This window comes from Geotrypetes seraphini, chromosome 1 (genome assembly GCF_902459505.1).
Source record: "Geotrypetes seraphini chromosome 1, aGeoSer1.1, whole genome shotgun sequence".
Lineage (NCBI taxonomy): Eukaryota > Metazoa > Chordata > Amphibia > Gymnophiona > Dermophiidae > Geotrypetes > Geotrypetes seraphini.
In genome coordinates, this window is record NC_047084.1 from 310,561,115 (window position 1) to 310,583,382 (window position 22,268).

Genomic DNA, 22,268 nt, shown 5'->3' on the forward strand with positions numbered 1-22,268 from the left:
CACTTTTGAAAACTTTAAAGAAAATCCAAGATGGCTGCTGTGGGTACCGATTTTGCCTTAAAATGGCCCAGGAAAAACACAGGGAACCACAAAACAATGGCGATTTTAGGATTTTACAGGTGGGGGGAACAGGGCATGCAGGGAAACCACCCCAAATCCCGATTTCAGCATCCCCCAAAATCGCCAAACTAGAGGCATACAGACATGTGCTACAATGCATTTCTATGGCAGCCAGCAATACACAGTGCAAGCAAGGGAGATCAGTATCACAGAAAGTGATAAAACTGGATTTTCAGGTCTGACTGCCTCACCTTCCCCTGCCACCTCAGATCACGACTACCAGGACCCATCATGGGATTTAGGGAAGATACATAGTCTGGTCCCGATCCTGGCAGCAGACTGTGCTCTACCCCTCAGCGGACGAACCCAGGGAGAGATGGCTCCCAATCTGGAGACTCGATCTGATCTGCAAGCTGTCTGGAGGGCTTACTGCAGGTTCTGCTAACAGGGCACCCCCAGAAGCAGACAATCTTTATGGAAAAGTCTACGATCTCCCGCCAAAGGATCACTCCCCCAGAGTGAATCTGCGGCACAGAACAAAATGAAAGACTAGGATTTGAGAAATAAAATGACGAGCAGAATAAACTAGAAGTTGCAGAAACAAACTGAGCTTAGAGGGGAGTGTCCAGAGAGATGACCTAGCAGAGGGGGATGGATTTATTTGTAAGTTCTGCAGCCAAGGCTGGAATAGATGCAGAACCCTATGGTGAAGCTTCCAGAAGTTATTGTCCAAGTAGAGATCTTTAATCAAGCAGCTTCTCCAAAATGGGAGCTAGTAAACCTCAAGGTTTATTGTCTCAATTAAAGTCCACTTTATGTTGATGGACCTGGTTAAGTCTTTAAGGACTGTTTGTTCGACAGATTAACTAAGACAACAAATGCTTCCTTGACTGATGGGTAGGTGCCTACTACTGATGGGTATCTATCTATCTATCTATACACCCATAAGAAGTAGGTGCCTACTTGTTTGTAAAATAGGCTCAACTTAGGAACCTTAAAAGATTATTTAACTAAGGCCTGCTAATAAAATTACCCTCTATATGCTTATTCTTAACTTTGATGTTCCTTAACTAATTTAGATTATATTTGTGTTAATTGTTGTCAGTGGAATAGCAAGGCTGGGAAGCACCCGGGGCGGTGGAGCCCCCCCCCCACGCCAATCCCTCCAGCTCATTTTGTCTTCCATGCCACACTTACGTCCTCCCTTCCCCGCCCTCCGTACCCTTTAAAATCTTCACCAACTCGAGCAGCTTCTCTGACCTGCTCCTTGTGCTGCTGTCTTTCCCTCTGATGTCACTTCCTGGCCCAGTGACCCGGAAGTGATTTTAGAGGGAGCCAGACTGGCGCAAGCAGCAGGCTAGAATAGCTGCTCGTGCTAGCAAAGATTTTAAAGAGAAGCGGGGAAGGGAGGGTGCGAGTGTGGCATTAGAGGAGGGCACAGAGAGATGCCGGCACCCCAACCAAGATGGCACACGGGGTGATCCGCTTCCCCCCCCTTACTACACCACTGACTGCTGTACTTTATGGACTGTGCATTTTGGTCGGAAAAAATATTTTCTGGGTTGGTGGAATGTCATTCATATTGAAAAAAATTAAATAATGTTTTAAATTACACAGGCTTCATCAGGAAGGAAGAGCTCAACTTCCAGCCCTGTAGGTTTACCAGTGCTTCATGGGCCCTCAAAACCTGCAAACTCATACTCACATGCTTGTGACCTCCCTTGACAGTGATATATACACCAATGAAAGATGTTCATCAATAAATAACTGAAAGTGGGACCTAAAAGCCCTGCTCCACTTTGAGGGTGAATTTTTAATGCACTATCCCCCCTAAATTCTATATATGGTGCCTTACATTGTGCACATAAATCGTTACACATAGACAATTTATGTGCACAACATAATTGTTTAACAAGCTTAATTGGCACCGATAATTTACAATTAACACCTCATAATCAATGCTAATTGGTACTACCGCATATACTCGAATATAAGCCGATCCAAATATAAGCCGAGACTCCCCTTTTCCCCCCAAAAAGGAGGAAAAATGGTTGACTTGAATATATGTCAGGCAGCTTAATATTCAAGTGTCCTGCCCTGTCAGGCTCTGCATCCAGCCCCCTCCATGTCAGCCTCTGCACCCAGCACCCTTCCTTCCCCTGTCAGGCTCTGCACCCAGCACACTTCCTTCTCCTGTCAGGTTCTGCAGTATCCCTCCCAGGCTCTGCCCTCTGTCCCCTCCTCCATGCCATATCTTCATACCTCTGCCGATCCCTGGTGGAGGTGCAGTGGGTCTTCTGCATGGGTCCTCTGCGCGATCCAATTTCTTCATCTGATTGGCACGAGCAGCAGCGTGATATGGTGCTGCTTCTCAGTGCTGAGCGGCTTCCTTATTGGCTCCCGAGAATTTGCAGGAGCCAGCTCAGTGTGGAGAAGCAGTACCAAATTGCGCTGTTGCTCGTGCCATTCAGATGAAGAAATTGGATCGCGCATCTGGTTAGCAGCGGGGCAGGAGCTTGGAAAGCTTGCTGCTGCCCGCTGCACCTCCACCAGGGATCGGCAAAGGATCTGCTGCACCTCCACCAGGGATCGGCAGAGGTATAATACGGCGGGGAAGAGGAGGGGGGCAGAGCCTGGAGGCAGCGGCCTTAAAAAATTCTAGGAGAGGGGCATTGACCCGAATATAAACTGGGACCCCATTTTTGAGCCAATTTTTTGGCCCCAAAAATCCCGGTTTATATTTGAGTATATACGATAATTAGAAGTTATACATACGACTTGGTAGGCGTATTCTATAAAGTGCTGCACACTAGTTCTATTGCACAAATCTGAAAAGGGGTATGCCAGGGGAGGAACATGTGTGGATCGTGGGCATTCCTAAAATTTATTCGCACTGTTATAGAATATGCTCGATTTATGTACAACTTAGGCGCAGGTACATAGGCCTAGTTTTCCTTGGCCTAAATGGGTGTGCCTAAAAATTATGACATGCACTGGTGCTTAGAAGAATTCTATAAGGTGTATGTACCTTTTATAGAATTGCACTAAGTTCCATGCTAGTCAGTGCCAATCTTTTGGGTGCCATATATAGAATATGGCCCTATAGCAATAAAGTGATTACTCATGGAACCCTGAACAAGCAGCTCTTTTATATAAATACTGGGGATGACTAGGTCTGCCATGGCAGCTTTATCTATGTATTTGGCCAAATTCCTCAGTTCTGTGTATACGCAGCAGATGCTTCAGGATGACCACTGGGTCGTGCACTCTGAGTTTTGCTTCTGTGAGAGATTTGGGTGCAATGTAACACTTATGTTCTGTTTTAATATGTAGTAGATTCAAATACAAATGGCTAGATCCATTTTGGGGCACATGTGATTATCTCTGGGAAAAGGCGACTAAAGGAGCAGATCCAAAATATTGAGAATGGCTGATTTTTCATATCATGGTCCACACTAGCAGTCTGCAAAAGTCACATGTTTGAATTTCTGTAACTTTTTTTTTTTTTCACATAAAAAGATGGCATTTGAACTGTTGTATTATAACTTGTTTGCACTAACGGAATTGATTAAAACAAAAAAAAACACCTCATTTTTTGCTTCTGGAGACTTCATTCACCTTTTCCCATAGATGGTCACTTATATGTAAGCTTTGGGAGAAAAATAAAAGCATTGATTTATAGATAAATAACCTTTTATACACCAGGGTTTTCATTCTCACATACATTCCATGTAGTGTGTGTGTGTATTTTTTTTTTCTCTCTTTGAGGTTATTTGTAAGTACGAAATTAGTGTCAACTGATCTTAATGATCCTCACTAATAGTGAGGAGATACCCCTGGAAAGGCAGTCACTAAGGTAAGATCTTCAGATCACTGCACCTTAGCAAACAAAGTGCCAATGTCATTCGTTATGAGATTTCATTGAAGGATGCACATAAACAGTAGAGTCCAACCGAGAATGCAGCAGCAGAGTAATGGGATTGAGCTAATTAAACTAAGAGCGGAACATTTGGGCTCCTATCAATCTGATTTCCTGTAGCTCAGAAGCAATCGTCGCAAAGCCACCCCGCTGGCAATAAAGGGTGAAACAGATTTGGGAGATGTAAAGTTAGAACGGCAAGCAAAGGTTAGAATGGATCAGAGCAGGCAAGCCATTGCTTGGGGATGCAGAAACGTTCCTTTCGGCTGCTATGGGCCTTACCTCACAAGAAACACATTCCATATATAGGGAGAAAGAAAAGGGAACAAATTGAAAACACTTTTATAACCACATCGTTATGGATATGACACATTAAAACAGCATGCATCACGGTGATACAAAATGAGTAATTCAGGCCAAATTCAAATGCAATATCAAGCGTAGGCTAACAGTATTTTTTTTGTTGTGTGTGTGTCCACTGAATGGCAAGGTCCCCTTCAGCCCCTTAAGAAAACAGGGCCAAACTCAGAAAATAAAAGCCCCGGCAACAAGTATATGCAACCATGAATATGAAACATGAATATAAATGATGAGCATGCCTCGGCTGAGACTTTCTGTCTTTTTGACAGGACACTTGTTAGTAGTAGAGGAAAAGAAGAATGTGGTGGTTAGAGTAACTGAATTGTGACGCTGGGATCAGGTGTATGATTTCAGGACTCTCTCGTGCCACAGAACCTGTGTAATCTGAGCGAGTTCATCTATCATTCTGTCCCTCAACTCTTATAGCGCCCAACTGAAAGCAAGGTGTCTGTCTTAAAGGCCTTGTACTAGAGATTTTCTCCCATTTGTGCCCTTGGGACAGAATGTTTACTAAGGGCCAGATTCTGTAATTGGCACCTAAAAAAGATAGGCGCTTAAATTTAGGTGCCTGTAATGTAGAACATAGTTTTAAAGGCCTGCATTATAGGTGCCTGAGTCCTTTAGAGAATCGTGCCTAGTGGCGACTAACCCCCTCTTTTACTAAGGTGCGCTAGCGTTTTTAATGCGCGTGGCAATGCTGCACGCGCTAACCCCACGCTACGTGCCAAGAACTAACGCCAGCTGAATGCTGGCGTTAGTGTCTAGCGCACTGTTCTTCAACCGCCGGTCCGCGGACTGGTGCCGGTCCACAGAAAATTGCTGCCGGTCTGCGCAGGACCGGCGAGATCAATATCTCCAATTTCTTGCCGGTCCGCACAGGACCAACAAGATCGACGAGCTGTAGTCATGGGGAGCGTGCTTTCTCTCCTCCCAGCGGCTCTCCTTTCTTACCAGCGCAGCAATTCAGGAAGGCAGCCTTGGGGCTTTTGCTGAGTTGCAGCTGCCTCTGATGATGCAACTTCCACTTTCCTCAGAGGCGGTGCGACCCAACTAAGGACCCAAGGCTGCCTTCCTAAATCGCTGTGCTGGCAAGTAAGGAGAGTTGCTGGGAGGGGAGAAAGCCACTGTTAGAGCTGGGAAGCTGCTGTGCATGGTAAAAAAAAAAGGGACAGCTACTACTAGACCTGAACAGGGAGAAGGAGAGATGCTGCTGGGAGGGGAGGAGGGAAAGGAGTCTGGGAAGCTGCTAGGCAAGGGAAAAAAAGGGACAGCTGCTACTGGACCTGGAGGTAAGGAGAAGGAGAGATGCTGCTGGGAGGGGAGGAGGGAAAGGAGTCTGGGAAGCTGCTGGGCAAGGTAAAAAAAGGGACAGCTGCTACTGGACCTGGAGGGAAGGAGAAGGAGAGATACTGCTGGGAGGGGAGGAAGGGAAGAGAGTTGCTGCTGGACAGGAGGAGGAGGGAAGGAAGAAGGAAAAAAGGAAGGAGGAGGGGAAGGGGAGAGACAGGCATGAGAAAGTAGAGAGATTGATGATGGGAAGGGGTCAGCAGAAAAATAAGCAGAGAAGGACAATGATGGTAGATCTGGTGTAGGAGAGATAAAAATGAAGAGAGCAGTGAAGCTGGAATGAATCATGTATAAAGGAGAGAGGGGGGCGCAGGCTGAATGTAAAGGGGAGAGGGGCATAGAAAGAAGACAGATACTATATGGAAGGGGGAGAGGACAGACAGTGGATGGAAGGGGCAAATGCTGGATTGAAGAGACAGAGAAGGCAGACGCTGGAAGGAAGAGAGTGAAAAGAAGATGAAAGCAGAAACCAGAGATGACAAAAGGTAAAAAAAAATAATTTTATTTCTATTTTGTGATTAGAATATATCAGATTTGAAATATATATTCTGCTAGAGCTGGTGTTAGACATAACTGGGGACTGCAAAGCCCAGGCAGTGCTTCTTTAGCTTCCAGCTGGCTTAGGGCGCTCTCTGACCAGGGGGCAGTTGCCCTAGTTGCACTCCCCAAAAACTATTCCTGTCATGTGTGACTGCAGTATTCTGTTAGCATGATATTTCTGTGTAGCATTCTGTAATAATTTGGCTTGTTCAGTTTTCTTTATAGTAGAGGGGATATATGTGAAGGGGAGGGGAGACAGGGGTTTTGTTGATCCTTGCTCTGAATTATTTGTATTTATAAAATGACAATTGTACAGAATATTGTTTCTTTTTATCCTATATAATAAAAGGCTAACTCGCGCATGCGCAGTCCTATTTTCGTGTTCCGTGCGCTGTAGGTCTGTGGCCGAAGGAGTGCGCATGCGCGCGAATACGTCACCACCCGATCGCCTCCACAAGCCGGACCGCAGCCAGACGACGTTATCCGTTTCTCCTGTCGCCGCCGCCGATCTCCGTTTCTCCTTTGCCGCCCACCCCCTTCTCTTCCCGCGGGTCCGAATGGCGATTCAAGCAGCGTGTACATCAGTCTCCACACGCTGCTTCGGGCCCTTCTACTGCCCTGATTTGCTCTGCCGCGTCTCTGATGATGTCATCAGGGACGTGCCAGAGTAAATCAGGGCAGAAGGGCCCGAAGCAGCGTGTGGAGACTGATAAAAGCGCTGCTGGAATCACCACCTTTGTAGTCCGGCCCGCGGGAAGGGGAAGGGGAAGGGGAAGGGACAGGGGCGGGTAGAGGAAACGCTAATGCTGCTGCACAGGGAACTGGGGGGGGGGGAGGGAAATGGAGGGGAAGGGAATGCTGCTTTGGACGGACAGACAGACAGAGAGAGGAAGGGAAACACAAAGAAAATAAGAAATACACAGGGGCAGGTGCTCAGGGAACTGGTGTGGGGGGAGGGAAATGGAGGGGGATGGAATGCTGCTTTGGACAGACAGAGAGAGGAAGGGAAACACAAAGAAAATAAGAAAGACACAGGGGCAGGTGTACAGGGAACTGGTGTGGGGGGAGGGGGATGGAATGCTGCTTTGGACAGACAGACAGAGGGAGGAAGGGAGACAGAAAGGAAAGAAGAAAGACCCAGGGTCAGGGAGATACACAGAAAGACAGACAGGCAAAGGGGGCCAGGGACAGAGACAGACAGAAAGGACAGCGGGAGCCGCGTCAGGAGGGGTGCGGGATGCGGCAGTGGGAACTTTTCCAATGGGTGCAACTGGGCAGCTGTCGGGAACCTCTGATCAGGGGCAGAGCAAGGTAAGAGTATCATAGGGATAAGAAGGAGGAGGGAGGATAAAAAAGGAAGGGATGCCTACTGCTGGACAGGGGGAGAAGGAAAGAGATGCTGATGGACATGGGAGGTGAAGAAAAAATAACGGAGGACTAATGTTGGACAGGGGGAGAAGGAAAGAGGTGCTGCTGGACAGGGGGGGAGGTAAAACAAAGGGAGAAGGGCTGCTGCTGCATAAGGAGAGCAGTGAAGGGGTAGTGGTGGACACAGTGGAGGTAAAAGGAAGGGAAAATGGACAGGGGGAGCAGGCAAGGGGTGGTGATGGACAGCCAAGGAAAAAGAAAGGCAGAAAGAAAGAAAGCGGCTAAGGAAAGAGAGAGAAAAAAAGACAGACACACACACATATGTTCTAGCACCCGTTAATCTAACGGGCTTAAAGACTAGTACTTTAATAAAATACATTCAATATAAAATCATTATTGAGGCTTGTGTGGATAGGATCAATTGATTTGCGGGGACCGAGCTCGTGGAGATGGGGCGGTAACAGGGTTTTTAAATTTTAGTCCTAGTAGTTTGCTGGTCCACAAAATAATTCTTTTATTTTTGCCGGTCCACGGTTGTAAAAAGGTTGAAAAACACTGGTGTAGCGCGCGCGGCAATGCAGTGCACGCTAAGCACGCACTAAAACCGCTAGCGCAGCTTAGTAAAAGGAGCCCTAAGTCTTTCTCTACCCCTAAACATGCCTACTTTGGTGTTAGATGCCGATAGGCATTATGTGATAGGTGCCTATCTTTTGTGAATCATGCCTAAGATGATAGGCGCCTATCTCTCAATTAAATTTTATTTATTTTCAATTATGAGCTTGTAAAGATTTTGATTTAAGCCAAATTACTAATCAATCCCTCCTTTTACAAAGCCACGTTAGGCTTTTTTTTATCGCCGGCAGCAACGGTATTAGATCCAACACTCATAGGAATTCTATGAGCATCAGAGCTAATACCTCTGCAGCCGGCGCTAAAACAGACTAATACGGCTTCGTAAAAGGGGAGGGGAGGGTAAGCTAGGCGCCTTGCATCAAATTTCCCCCCCAAATGGGGTCCTTAATCTAACTAAGCACATTCATAAATTCTGGTGGTGATTTGCTTGTTTTGGTTTCATATCAATACTTATAATTCCAAAAGGCTCTCCTATTACCAACCAAAATTCTGATGTGGATTGGATTCAGGTGTGGTACTATCACTGTGATGTTTTACATACCATCTGTTATGATGTATTGTTGAACTGGATGAAATTTTAAGGTACATTCACTGTATTTTTTTATATTCACTGCCCCAGGTACAAAATAAGTACCTCTATGTAAAACAACTTTCATTGTAACCACAGAAGTATAACAAATCCCATCTTCTATCCATATCCTATATTCATTAGGATTATGTGTTTATTAGCACTTACAGGTACGCCACCAATTTTCCAGCAACGGATGGTCTGGCACCTCCTTTAGTCCGGCGGCAAGCAGCATCTGCAGGCCTTGGCTCTCCCTCTGATATGACCAGGAAGTGACATTAGAGGGACATCCGAGGCCAGCACGAACAGCACATTACAAAAGCTATTCGCTGCCAGTGAAGATTTAAAGAGGTATGGGGTTAGAGCATGTTCTAAAGGTGACTACCATGGGTTTGGCAAAACCATTACTCTGGCAAAGATTTGGAACCGGGCGTGCTAGAAAACTGGTAGTATATCTGTATTTGGCTCATTATTACACCTTAAACCATTTATTGCATGCATGGTGATTAGAGTGGATCTGCACACGTTGAAAAGTTCAAAGGCAAGTTAAAAAATGTTCATCAACACAAACAAATGAAGAGCCCCCAAAGTGGGGGAAAAGCCAAAAATTCAAAAAATGAATCAAGCTTTTTTTCTCTGTGCACAAGCCTAATACTCTTTTCAAGTTGGGATTTTACAAACTTGTCCTGACAACCTCACCAGTCAGGTTGTCAAGATATCCACCAGGAATATGCATAAAATAAATAGGCATACATGGGGGCAGCGCAAGAAATCTCTCTCAGACATATTCATGGTGGATATCCTAATCACCTGACTAAGGCTGTGTCTCGCAAACTTTCTCGAGCTGGGGCACACTAAACCTAGTGTACCCGGCTCGAGACACCCACAAGTGTGCTGGCGTCGTCGTGTTGACGTCACGCACATGTTAAAAGGCCCTTCAAACGGGTCTTGTGCTGAGAGAGAAGGATCTGCGCTGGAAAGAAGGGCTGGCAGAGAGAAGAGGTGCCGGTGTCGGGAGATTGCTTACAGGACATACCTCTCTTCGTGAGAGGCACGACCTGTAGACAGTCATCCGACGCCGGCACCTCTCCTCTTCCTCCAGTGTACCGCGGCACACCTGAAATCTCAGAAGGCACACAGTTTGCGATACATTGGACTAAGGGGTCATCAGGACGAGTTTGGGAAGTTCTGATTTAAGTTCTCCTGCTTGCCATGATTGCTTTATTTGGGGTTACCTCCCCTACACATTCATCCAGATTGTACTCAAATGAACGTATAAAGGGAGTTTTTAGGAGTAAGGGTTAAGGGAAAATAGGCTAGAGAATTTACAGTAATGCAAGAAATAAACTTAAATAGGCTGGCAATCAAAAGCAGTATATGTGATACATATTGCTAAACATTAAGAAAGCACAGTCACAAATGACAACATAACAAGATACATAAGCATAATTTACACACATGCCGGGAGGTTAATTTGTGACAGAAAATGCATGTCTCAGAGATAAACAAACACAAATGCTCTCTCTGAGACCGATAAACACATATACTTCCCCCTCCCCATTTGCGGTTTCTGCACTAGCGATTTCACATAATCGTGATTTTTTTATGGGGAGGGGGAAAATAAACCCCCCCATATTTTTTACCACCCTGCCGCCTTCCCGGCCTTACCTGGTGGTCTAGCGGGCTTTCGGGGCAGGAGCGATCTTCCTACGCTCCTGCCCCATGCAGATCGCCATGAGGAAATGGCTGTAGGGAGTTCCAGTCGTAGTCTCGAGAGACTACGGGAACTCACAGCAGCCATTTCCTCATGGCGATCTGCACGGGGCAGGAGCGTACGAAGATCGCTCCTGCCCCGAAAGCCCGCTAGACCACCAGTTAAGGCTGGGAAGGTGGCAGGGAGGTGGGGGTGGTTCAGAGCCGGATAATCGCGGTTTTTCGCCATTCGTGGTCCGGCTCTGCCCGTATCCCCCGCGAATAACGAGGGAGAAGTGTACACTCACTCTTGGGCTCTGAGAATACCTTTAGGTCATTTCATGTCAACAGGTCCAATATTAAAAATCATCCCCACTTGACCTCCTCCAAATTGAATAAAATCTTGTGTTGGTGTTCCCTATAGCCTCAAATGAAAAAAATGTAAAACATTTCAGCTGGATCTCTATTGGTTTTAGACCTAGAGGCTGTCTAATGTAGGTCACTCTCGGAATATTGCGGTCTGCAACTGGAACTTTCTCTATCCACTACAGCCCAAGAAAGACTCCAAGAGAAATGAAATTTTGGGGATTAATACAACCCCTACTACTAAGCTGCACTAGCGGTTTTAGCGCACGCCTAGTGCACACTACAATGCCACGCGCGCTAGATGCTAACGCCTCCATAGAGCTGGCGTTAGTTTTTCCGCGTAGCGCTGGGGTTAGTGCGCGCTAATCTCTAGCGTTCTAAAAACGCTACCGCAGCTTAGTAAAAGGAGCCCTTAATGTGCAAAGTTTGGAATGTAACATTAGTTTACCATCCCTGTTATGAGCCAGCACAGTAGGCAAAAAAATGTTATATATGAAATTTAATGCTTGACTCCTTCATTGCGCCTGACCTTTATTTTGATTCAAGTCATAACTGTTCTAAAAGTCATGGCACATGACATGCACAAAGGATTTGAACTGCAAAGTTTTGCAGCCAATTGGAAGCAAAGATATAATTACAGAAAAAAAATGATATTAGTGCTTTATTCAAATTTGGGCCATTTTTGGGATGCAATGTACATCATCCATTTTTTTTATTTTTTTGTATCACCTGAAAGAGCATCTTTTTTGCTACAAAAGCCATTCTGTTTCATATTTGACCCAGCATTGCTTTGGCCACAAGTTAGGTCTCAAATGCATGCATTATTCACATGTGTATATGTAGTGGTAAAAAAAGGGGCATCTTTGACATCTTATTGTATAATATGCAAATGAACTAGAGGTGTGAAATTGTATGGTGCATTTAAGCTTGTTGGACTTGCCATGCTAACTCAGGTTTCAACATCAACTGCCATCACATAATCTTGTAAATGGCCCATCAGAATGGGCATTTAGTTGTTGATGATTCACTGCAAGTTCTATACATTCACTCGATCTCTGTTCTCCCTTTCATAGTCTATATGATAATAATAATAATAATAACTTTATTCTTATATACCGCCAACAATCTTGCGACTTCTATGTGATCCCCTTTATGCTTTACTTCAATTCTGGCTCAGGACTTCAGAATTTGAGTCTCTGTATAATTAATGACTGCTTGCAGCATGACACTGTTGCAGTTCTTGCCTTTTTGAAAGCTTTAATTGCCTTTATAAATCAACTTATTCCTGGAATCAAAAATGTGCAGTACTTTAGCGATGGATCTGCAGCACAATACAAAAATTACAAAAAATTGTGTTAATCTTTACTGCCATTACAAAAACTTTGGAATTCCTGATGAATGGAATTTTTTGGTACTAGCCATGGAAAATCACCAGGTGATGGTATTGGGGGAACTGTAAAATTACTTGTTGCACATGCCAGCTTGCAGCGGCCTCTGGAAAATCAGATCTTGATTTCAAATGATTTGTTTAGCTTTTGTGAACTAAATATTACTGTGGTCAAATTCGTATTCATCTCAAAGGAAGACACTGAGAAATTAAGACCTATTCAGAAATCCAGGTTTGAGAATGGCCATACAGTAGCTGAAACTCAGGAAGCTCACCAGTTTAAGCCAATTTGCGTCAGCAGAGTATGAGGAAATGAAACATTTTTTTTTATTGCTGATGCTACTAAAGCTGATAATCCTCCTTCATTTATTCAACTTGTCAACCTGCAGCCTGGCCAATATGTTGCTTGCATGTATGACAATTATTAGTGGATTGGAAATTTCTCTGAAATCTCCTCAGAACACAATGATGCCTTAATTAACTTTTTGCATCCACAAGGCCATGCTCAATCCTTTTATTAAAAAAAGATACTGTGTGGGTTTCAGAACATATTTTTATGGTTCTTGAAGCTCCAATGCAACCTCAACAGAAGGCAATACAGCTATTCACAAACGGTGTTGTCCAATATTGACAACAAATTCAAGGCATTGTAGTCAGGCTAGATGAATGAGGAGCAGCATTTGAAGTGATTGTAAAGTATGATTTGTCTTTGAAATTGTTACTCTTATCCAAACCATGCTGTTCTTTGATCACATTAATTTTTCAACCTAATAAAAATGTAGAGTTATTAGAAAGCCACAAATTTCCAATTCAAAGTTTCTCTCATTATTCCAGTACCTGTCTACATCTCCCACATATTTTAACATTAAATGCATGTTGAAACTTTGGTGTACTTTCAGGACTATTTTAAGCTATTAGGAATAGCGGGTCAAAAATGTGGCTTGGTGAGTTTTGTAGCCAAAAAATTGCTCTTTCAGATGGTGCAAGAAAGAAGGAGATTGGAGGGTGATATATGACATTAAATGCCTCTTTTACAAAGCCATGCTAGCGGCTGCCGCGTGGCAACAGCCCCAAAGCCCTTTAAATCTCTATGGGCTTCGAGGCCATTAGCGCAGCGCAGCCGCTAGTGCGCCTTTGTAAAAGAGGCCGTAAATATAGCTAAAAATTTGCATTAATTTTTTAAAATCAATCTTAATATAGATTTAACCCAGGAAAGAAATGTGCAGTGTGCCTAAACATTTACTGGGGCAGTATCTGCAGTACCAGTTCCTAAAATCTGAGCCCTATTATGCTTTCTGTTCAAGAGCTATGTTGTGTCAAATATTTGCATGTGCATTCCACTACAAGCTTTTTCATCAACTTTGTGGTCCCCCAGTGAAACACTAAAGCAGGGTGTATCCAACCTTTTGGCTTCCCTGGGCCGCATTGGCTGAAAAAAAATTTTCTGGGGCCGCGCAAACACTGCAGCAAGACAGAGGAGGGAGCCGACAAGACGGTAAACACCTGGGGGCAGCAGAGGAAAACACTGCATCGCCCTCGACCCGGGCCACACAAAATACTTCACGGGGCCGCATGCGGCCCACGGGCTGCAGGTTGGACACCCCTGGACTAAAGCATGCACCAATGATCTGAGTGGCATATTGGATTCAGCACAAACAATTGTTCTAGCAATACAACTCTTAGCTTGATCGAGCAACTATCCTTTCATAACCTGAACCCAAAGTTGACGTTTTGGCACTATCTTCCATGGAATGAAAAAAAGTGGCCCCAATAACGAGGCCCCTAACTTTGGAAGAAGTTGAGATCCAGCTCTAAGACACTGCACATATTCATTGCATGTCATATTGTACTTCCAATAAAAATTTCATCAACTTCTGAGATGGTCAGGTGGGGAGGCCTAGACCACTTTGATTTGGAATAACCCCTTTACGATTAAAAAAAATAGGAGGAAATATTTTTTCACTCAACGAATAGTTAAAACTCTGGAAGTCATTGCCAGATGACGCGGTTACAGCAGTTAGCGTATATGGGTTTAAAAATGATTTGGACAAGTTCCTGGAGGAAAAAGTCCATAGTCTGCTATTGAGGCAGATTCACCCTGAGACTGGTAGCATGGAATATTTCTACTACTTGTATTTGGGATTCAGCCAGGAACCTATGACCTTCCTCCTGTCTTGGAATGACAGGAACAGAGCTTAAATGTGTCTTGCCGCCGGGTTTTTTTTTGCTCTGATTTTGTGTTGGCCATGTGCAAGGCTTATTTACAGGTGGCTGGAGATCCCCTGAAAGGTTGTTACATTCCACGGCCACCCCCATTCAGTCTCCTGCTCTGGCAGCATCTTCCCAGCCCCCTCAGCCCTTGTCTAAGCAGCCGCAGGTGTCTCCAAGGTAGAGAGAACGAGAGGGCACTCTCTAAAGTTAAAAGGATAGATTCCGTACACACGTAAGGAAGTTCTTCACCCAGAGTGGTAGAAAACTGGAACACTCTTCCGGAGGCTATTATAAGGGAAAACACCCTCCAGGGATTCAAGACAAAGTTAGACAAGTTCCTGCTGAACCAGAACGTATACAGGTAAGGCTAGTCTCAGGCAACGGTCTTTGACCTAAGGGCCACTGCGTGAGTGGACTGCTGGGCACGATGGACCACTAGTCTGACCCAGCAGCGGCAATTCTTATGTTCTTATGGGCCACTGTGGAAACAGGATACTTGGCTAGATGTACCACCGGTCTGACCCAGTATGGTTATTCTAACATTCTTGTGTAACTAGGGTTACCAGATTTTCCCGAAGGAAAATCCAGACCCATGCTACACCCTCAGGTCCACCCAGTTCCGTCCTGTTCCACCTGTGAAATGCCACATTCCACCCTGCCCCATATGGCATCCACGCATGCATGGACAAGACGCATGCACATGACATCACCACATTGCGCCTTCCCGATGCAATTTCGATGGGAACTTTTCAAAACCTGGACAAAGTGCCAGGTTTTGGAAAAGCCGTCCAGACCCACAGACGTCTATTAACCCTATATGTAACCCACACTCACTCACTCTCTCTGACTCCTGCCCGAGAAGCATTTGCATTTCACTTTCTCTTTCTCAGAGAAGCACATGCATTTTACACTTTCCCTCTCTCTTAGAGAAGCAAGTGTAATTCTCTCTCTTTCTCTGTGCTCCATTACTAAAGCTTGCTTCTTTCAGAGCCAACTTTATATTTATGCTCAAGAACTGGAAATGGAAAAAAAACTGCATGCGTTCAACCCTAATTTTACTACCAGAAACATTGTACATTCCTGTGCTTTGTAATAAAAATCTGATCTAACATATGTTATACAGTGTTTATTTGATTTTGTTGACCATTTTATCAGTCATTAGACATTAGAGTTCCCAATCCATGCCAGATAATTCAGTTGTTATAAAATCAAATTTTAATATTTTCAGTTCATTACTCTAGATTTACTTATTACACAAAAACAGATAATTTTCTGATGTACAGTAGAGTTAAATCTTTAATGACAATATATAATAAATGTATGAGAAATCAAAAATCATTGTACATACCTGAGAAATTTCTTGTAGCGAGCATAGTTGTCAAAATTGCTCCCTGTCAAACAAAGGAATCAACTCTAAGTATTTACAGTTTAAAATACATTTATCATGTGGGTAGGAGAGATCGAGGCCTCTATTTTAAGATCATTTCCACATGTAATTAGGAGCATTTACACATGTTTAAGTGGTGATTTCAGAAAGCCACTATTTTAACATGGACAGGCCAAAAATCTGCATGTACTATATTTGATGGGGTGCTGAAAAGTTCTCATCCCAACAAAGAAGACAATGACGTGGATATGGTTCAATCAATAATCTAAAACAATGTCATAACACAGAATTTCGTTTGTACAAATTGGCAATTAACTAAATAAAATGACACCCTTTTCAGCTAGAGTGGCAAAATAACGCTGAGAATTTAGGAAGCTGGTTTGTTGGGCCTACCTTAAACTCTGGTATGGATTTTACAAAAAGCTCTGCATTTGGCACATCCTTTTACAAAACACCACCAAAATGAACATCTGAATTCAAATCTCTATGTTCTTATCAAAATGAGTCTAAACTAAAACAATGTCATGGCTTTAGCATTACATATCATTGTTTTTATAATTATGGTTTCATGATATAATTTATGGTTTTATGGTTTATAATTTAATTTATGGTTTTGCTAGACTCTTAACAAAAGACATTTCTGGTCGAAACACTGTCAGTGTCGAGTCTACACAAGCTGTCATCAATAAAGGTTGCTTTGGTTGACCCTCATTCTGGCTGTGGACATATCTGCCTCACGATTCTTGAGTTTGGTTTGTCCTTTTCCCTTCAGAAAATTAATTTTGGTTTGGCGCACACTCCTGAAGTGTGGAATGTTTTGGCAGCAGCCATGATCCCTGAGGGCCAGCCTCATAGTGCATCTCCAAGAGCCTAACTCAAGGTGTAGAAATCAATGGATTGCTTTGCCTACTACAGCCTATGAAAGGGAGCCCTCTTGTTTATATAGCAGAGGTTCCCACCCCAGTCCTTAAGACACATTCAACCAGTTGGGTTTTCAGGATATCCACAATGAATATGCATGAGAGAGACTTGCATATAATGAAAGCAACATAATGTAAATCTCTCTCAATGCATATTCATTGTGGATATCCTGAAAACCCGGCTAGTTGAGTGTATCCCAAGGACTGGCTTGAGAGCCCCTGCTCTATAGAGAAGGACCTTAATAAAAAAGCAGTTAGACACACAAATGTAGCAAATGTTCATATCTGTATTGTGGACTTGTGTGTGAGTGCTCATAATAAGCATCTTTGAAAGGTACTGCTCATGTTCTCAGATGAACTGTTACAACCCCATGACCTCCTGAATATCATCACGATCTTACAAATGAGAGAGCCTCTTCCCATGACCCTAGTGATGCTCACCTTCAGTTTCCTTCGAGCATTGAATTTTCTTCAGGCAGTCCACAGTCTCCTGTCTGTGCATCATGGAAGCCACAGTAGAACGTTGCTGCAAATAAGGAAAATAATCTTTGGCATGCACAATCTTCGGACTTTTCCTTTTGCTATCTACTCTGAGTCTCTTTCAAGTTTTCACAAAGAAAACTGCATCCTTAACACTCTCACACCAGAACTAGCTTAGAGAAACATAGCATTCTGAATCCCAGGGTCAATGTTGGGAGTGGGAACTGTAGGATTTTCCCTTGGCTGCAAGCCTGCCTCCAGCTGAAAGAAGCGCAGCCCGAAGACAGACTTTAGACCCCCCCCCCCTCCCCAGTTTCTGCTCTGAGCTCCTGTGCATCAAAAGTCAGCCCTGTTGAATTCAAACCAAATTATATGCAAGCAGGGCTGGCTCTACCTATGGACCAGGTGAGGCCCTAGCCCAGGACGCCGGTGCTAAAAAGTGCCAAAATCCCAGTCAAGTCTACCTTCAAACTTACAGAGGGATAGATGTCTGCCTGGGATTTTGGCACTTTTTATCATGAGTGCCTGAGCCATTGCATCATCTGGTTCAGCAGGAGGGGGAGACTTGAGAGAGAGGGGGGAGATACCGCGGGAGGAGGGGGGAGAGGAGAGAGATATCAGATTGCAATGGTGATGGGGTTGGGGTGGGGAACAAATGCAAAAGTTGGCTCAGAACATCACAGTCCCCTTGAGCAGGCACTGACAGCAAGTATTACAGTTAAGCAAGGTCTAATGTGAGCCCAGGCACTTTCCGTGAAGGGTAACATTTCAATTCACACAGCACATGCTGAACTATGCAACAACAAGGATTTTCTTATTACTACTCAAAGGAATGATAGGCCAGGTGGAATAAAGGCTTCATCCCAATATAATTATATTGAAAGCACTTCTGGCCCTGTGTATCCAAAATGGCAGCTTCCGGTGCAAATGACCATAGCTTACACAGATCCAGGGATGTTTCAACGCCTCTGATGCTGAGATACGTTTGGCAGGATTGATGGTCAGCATTTTGTTGATGAGGTCTTTGGCTTCAGGAGTCACTGTATCCCACTCTGGTGAGGGAAACTAAACAAACAAGAAATAAAATGGAAAATTCAGGACAAAAGGCTGTAGTATGTTTTTACTTGTGAGCTATCATCAAGATAAGTACTACCTATTAAATGCCACTTCTTAGGCTGTTTTTATAGTATTTTATTTTATGAGATTTCTATGCAATATTACTGAACAGTTATTTCAGTTTACTGATGTAGCGCCTCATTGACTTTCTTAAACTCCAACTAGGAGGACTGGACACTAGCTTCTAGCTGGGTATATGGTGCTATTCTTTAAGATGCAAAAATGCAACAAAACATTTTTTGCCAGTACTGGGAGAAATGCTAGAAAACATTGCATAAGTCAAAATTAAATGTGTCATCCCAGCAAGAACTGTTCATAGAACTACTGGCATAAAAATCAAAAATGGTAGCAAAGATGTTTTGAGATCAGCATCATCTTCATTAGAGGAGGTCCACCATGACAGAGGAGGTCCACATTAGATAGATTGTGAGCCTGCCAGGACAGACAGGGGAAAATACTTGAGTACCTGAATAAATTCATTTAAACCCCTGGGAGAATAGTATAGAAAATTGAATGAATGAATGAATAAATAAATAAATAAATAATAATATATCTTACGATACGTGGAGGGGCACATTTCGGAAGTGTGTCTAAAAATCAGGTAGAGAAAATGGCCATTTTTGAAATAGCAAAACGTCTATCTTTGATTTCCAAAAATGATCATTTCTAGTTGTGTTCACCCTTAGTGTGCCCAGGTACACATCTCACCATAACTCCCTTATATTGTATACTGATCCCTCCAAAACCTATGCAAAGCCTACTGGACCCAACTGTACACCACACAAAATATCCCTTATACATGAAGATATCACCTATATGTAAGTAGAATGGAATTTGGGTGCCGCAGGGCTCGGTGCTTGGACCTGTGCTCTTCAACATCTTTACAAATGATCTGGACATTGGTAAGACGAATGATGTGATTAAATTTGCAGACGATACAAAGTTATTCAGAGTAGTGAAGACACAGGGGGATTGCGAAGATCTGCAACGTGACATAATCAAGCTCGAGAAATGGGCATAGACATGGCAAATGAGGTTCAACGTGGATAAGTGTAAAGTGATGCGTTGGTAACAAAAATCTCATGCATGAATACAGGATGTCCGGGGCAGTACTTGGCGAGACCTCCCAGGAAAGAGATTTGGGAGTTCTGATTTACAAGTTGATGAAGCTGCTGCGGGGTTGGCGGAAAGGGCAAACAGAATGCTAGGAATGATAAAGAAGGGGATAATGAACAGATCGGAGAAGGTTATCATGCTGCTGTACCAGGCCATGGTGCGCCCCCACCTGGAGTACTGCATCCAGCACTTGTCGCCATACATGAAGAAGGACATGGTACTACTCGAAAGGGTCCAGAGAAGAGCAACTAAAATGGTTAAGGGGCTGGAGGAGTTGCTGTACAGTGAGAGATTGGAGAAACTGGGCCTCTTCTCCCTTGAAAAGAGGAGACATGATCGAAACATTCAAAATACTGAAGGGAATAGACTTAGTAGATAAAGACAGATTGTTCACCCTCTTCAAGGTAGGGAGAATGAGAGAACACTCTCTAAAGTTGAAAAGGGATAGATTCCGTACAAATGTAAGGAAGTTCTTCTTCACCCAGAGAGTGGTAGAAAACTGGAACGCTCTTCCAGAGTCTCTTATAGGGGGAAACATCCTCCAGGAATTCAAGACAAAGTTGGACAAGTTCCTGCTAAACTGGAACGTACGAAGGTGAGGCTGGACTCATTTAGAGCACTGATCTTTGACCTGGGAGCTGCCATGTGAGCGGACTGCTGGGCATGATGGACCACTGGTCTGACCCAGCAGCGGCAATTCTTATGTTCTCACATATTCCACCATATATGTAGTAGTCAAGAGTGGGGTATGGGCTTGAGTCACCATCTCTATGGTTGGCTACAGTGCCCACTAGGCTACTCCAGGCCTCTGCTTGCTGCTCTACTAGGACTGGCTACAACATCTGAAGCTATCAAAAAGGCAGGTATATACTGTTTCATTCACATCTTTGGGGAGTGGGAGGAAGTTAGTGACCACTGGTGGCGTGTGTGTCAGGGTTATGTTTACATCCCTCCAGTGGTCATCTGCATAGTTAGGGCACCTTTTTGGCACTTACTCATAATTAAACCAGGTCCAGCCTCAAACATCGAAATTGTACCCTGGATGTTTTCTAAAATTAGAAATAAATCCTATCTAAGTAAGGGCAAACAGTTAGTACTACTGCAGTTCGACATCTTGGCTGCATTCAATGCAGTAGATCACACACTCTCTTTTACTTCTCAAACTAAACGAACTGGGATTGCAGGGGATGGTATTAAAATGGTTCACAGAGTTCTTAACCAAAAGAAGATATGAAGTAAGAAAAGGTAATAGCAAGTCCCCAACCTGGGAAGCCTTCTGCAGAGTACCACAAGGCATCCTACTTTCTTCTTGGGGATCGCGGGGGGAGGGTGCTGGATCACGGTGCGGGGGGGGGGGGGATCGCAGGGGGGGCCTTCGGGTGGAGCAATGCGGGTTCTCGGGGGGGGGGAGGAACCTATCAAAGCGAGTTTCCATTATTTCCTATGGGGAAACTCGCTTTGATAAACGAGCATTTTGGATTACGAGCATGCTCCTGGAAAGGATTATGCTCGTAATCCAAGGTACCACTGTATATACATTCTCTACACCACCGATTCATGTATTCACATATGCAGATGATATTTTCATGCTTTACCCAGCCAAGGACTCCTATGAGGATACCATACATTATTTAGGGCAAACTACTGAAGATCCAAATATGTGGCCAAAGAAGAACTTTCTCAAGCATAACAAACTGAAGGCCAAAGTGCTCTGATTCGGTAACTACAATTCATTACCACATTCAGAATTAGTGCTAATAATGGGAGAAAAACTCAAGCTTGAAAGATCATTAAAAGTGTTAGGCATTATCATAGATTAAGAACATAAGAATATTCTTACTGGGTCAGACCAATGGTTCATCAAGCCCAGTAGCCTGTTCTCACGGTGGCCAATCCAGGTCACTAGTACCTGGCCAAAACCCAAGGAGTAGCAATATTCCATGCTACCGATACAGGGCAAGCAATGGCTTCCCCCATGTCTTTCTCAATAATAGACTATGGACTTTTCCTCCAGGAACTTGTCAGACCTTACTTATGTCAACCAAAGATTAACTCTTTGGTCAAGAAATTTTTCTACAGACTGAGGTAACTAATGGCAATTAGATCTAACTCAGGATACCTTTAAGACAGTTGTGCAAGTGGTTCTGCTTCCTCATTTAAATCATTGCCATCTGCCTGTATTGTGGCATAATGGAAAAAGAATCTAAAAGATTGCAACTACAGTGGTGCCTCACACAACGAACTTAATTCGTTCCAGGAGCAAGTTTGTTATGCGAAAAGTTCGTTATGGGAAACGCGTTTTCCCATAACAATACATGTTAAAAAAAATTATTCGTTCTGCAGCATAAAATATGCTAAGATGACATAAAAAAAGATAAATTTGTCAAAATGGTGAAAATGGTGGTCTTGCTGAGGCCAAACTCTTTGACGAGGTCACACTGTTTTACCCCACATTCACTCCTTCTAATTATTTCCCGTTTCATTTCAACAGAAATCACCTTCCTGCTTTTTTTAGAAGCCATGATATATAAAAAATATTGAGTTTATCTTAAAAGGACGACTGCCGTGATACGTGCGTGCGTGCGTGCGTGATTTAATTCGTAATGAAGAACGATTGCCGCGATACGTGCTTAAGTTAAGCGCAGTGACTAACGACTGCCTGCAGTGCCTGCGCGGAAGGATGCAATACATCGGCAGCGATCGTGGAAGCTCGGGCGACTTCGTTGTGTGAAACGAAGTTCGTTGTATGAATCATGACATGAAGTTCGTTGTGTGCAGCGTCCGCTGTGCGAGGCGTT

At 43.9% G+C, this 22,268-nt stretch overlaps 1 protein-coding gene across 1 annotated transcript in view; it reads right to left on the reverse strand.

Moving 5' to 3' along the window:
* The window catches only part of CAMK2D (calcium/calmodulin dependent protein kinase II delta), a 563,004-nt gene that overhangs the window by 115,551 nt on the left and 425,185 nt on the right, over positions 1–22,268 (reverse strand). Inside the window, 4 exon segments of the mRNA XM_033956020.1 lie at positions 15,800–15,842; positions 17,200–17,226; positions 17,228–17,284; positions 18,181–18,303. Of these exon segments, the coding sequence (XP_033811911.1) occupies positions 15,800–15,842; positions 17,200–17,226; positions 17,228–17,284; positions 18,181–18,303 (250 nt within the window).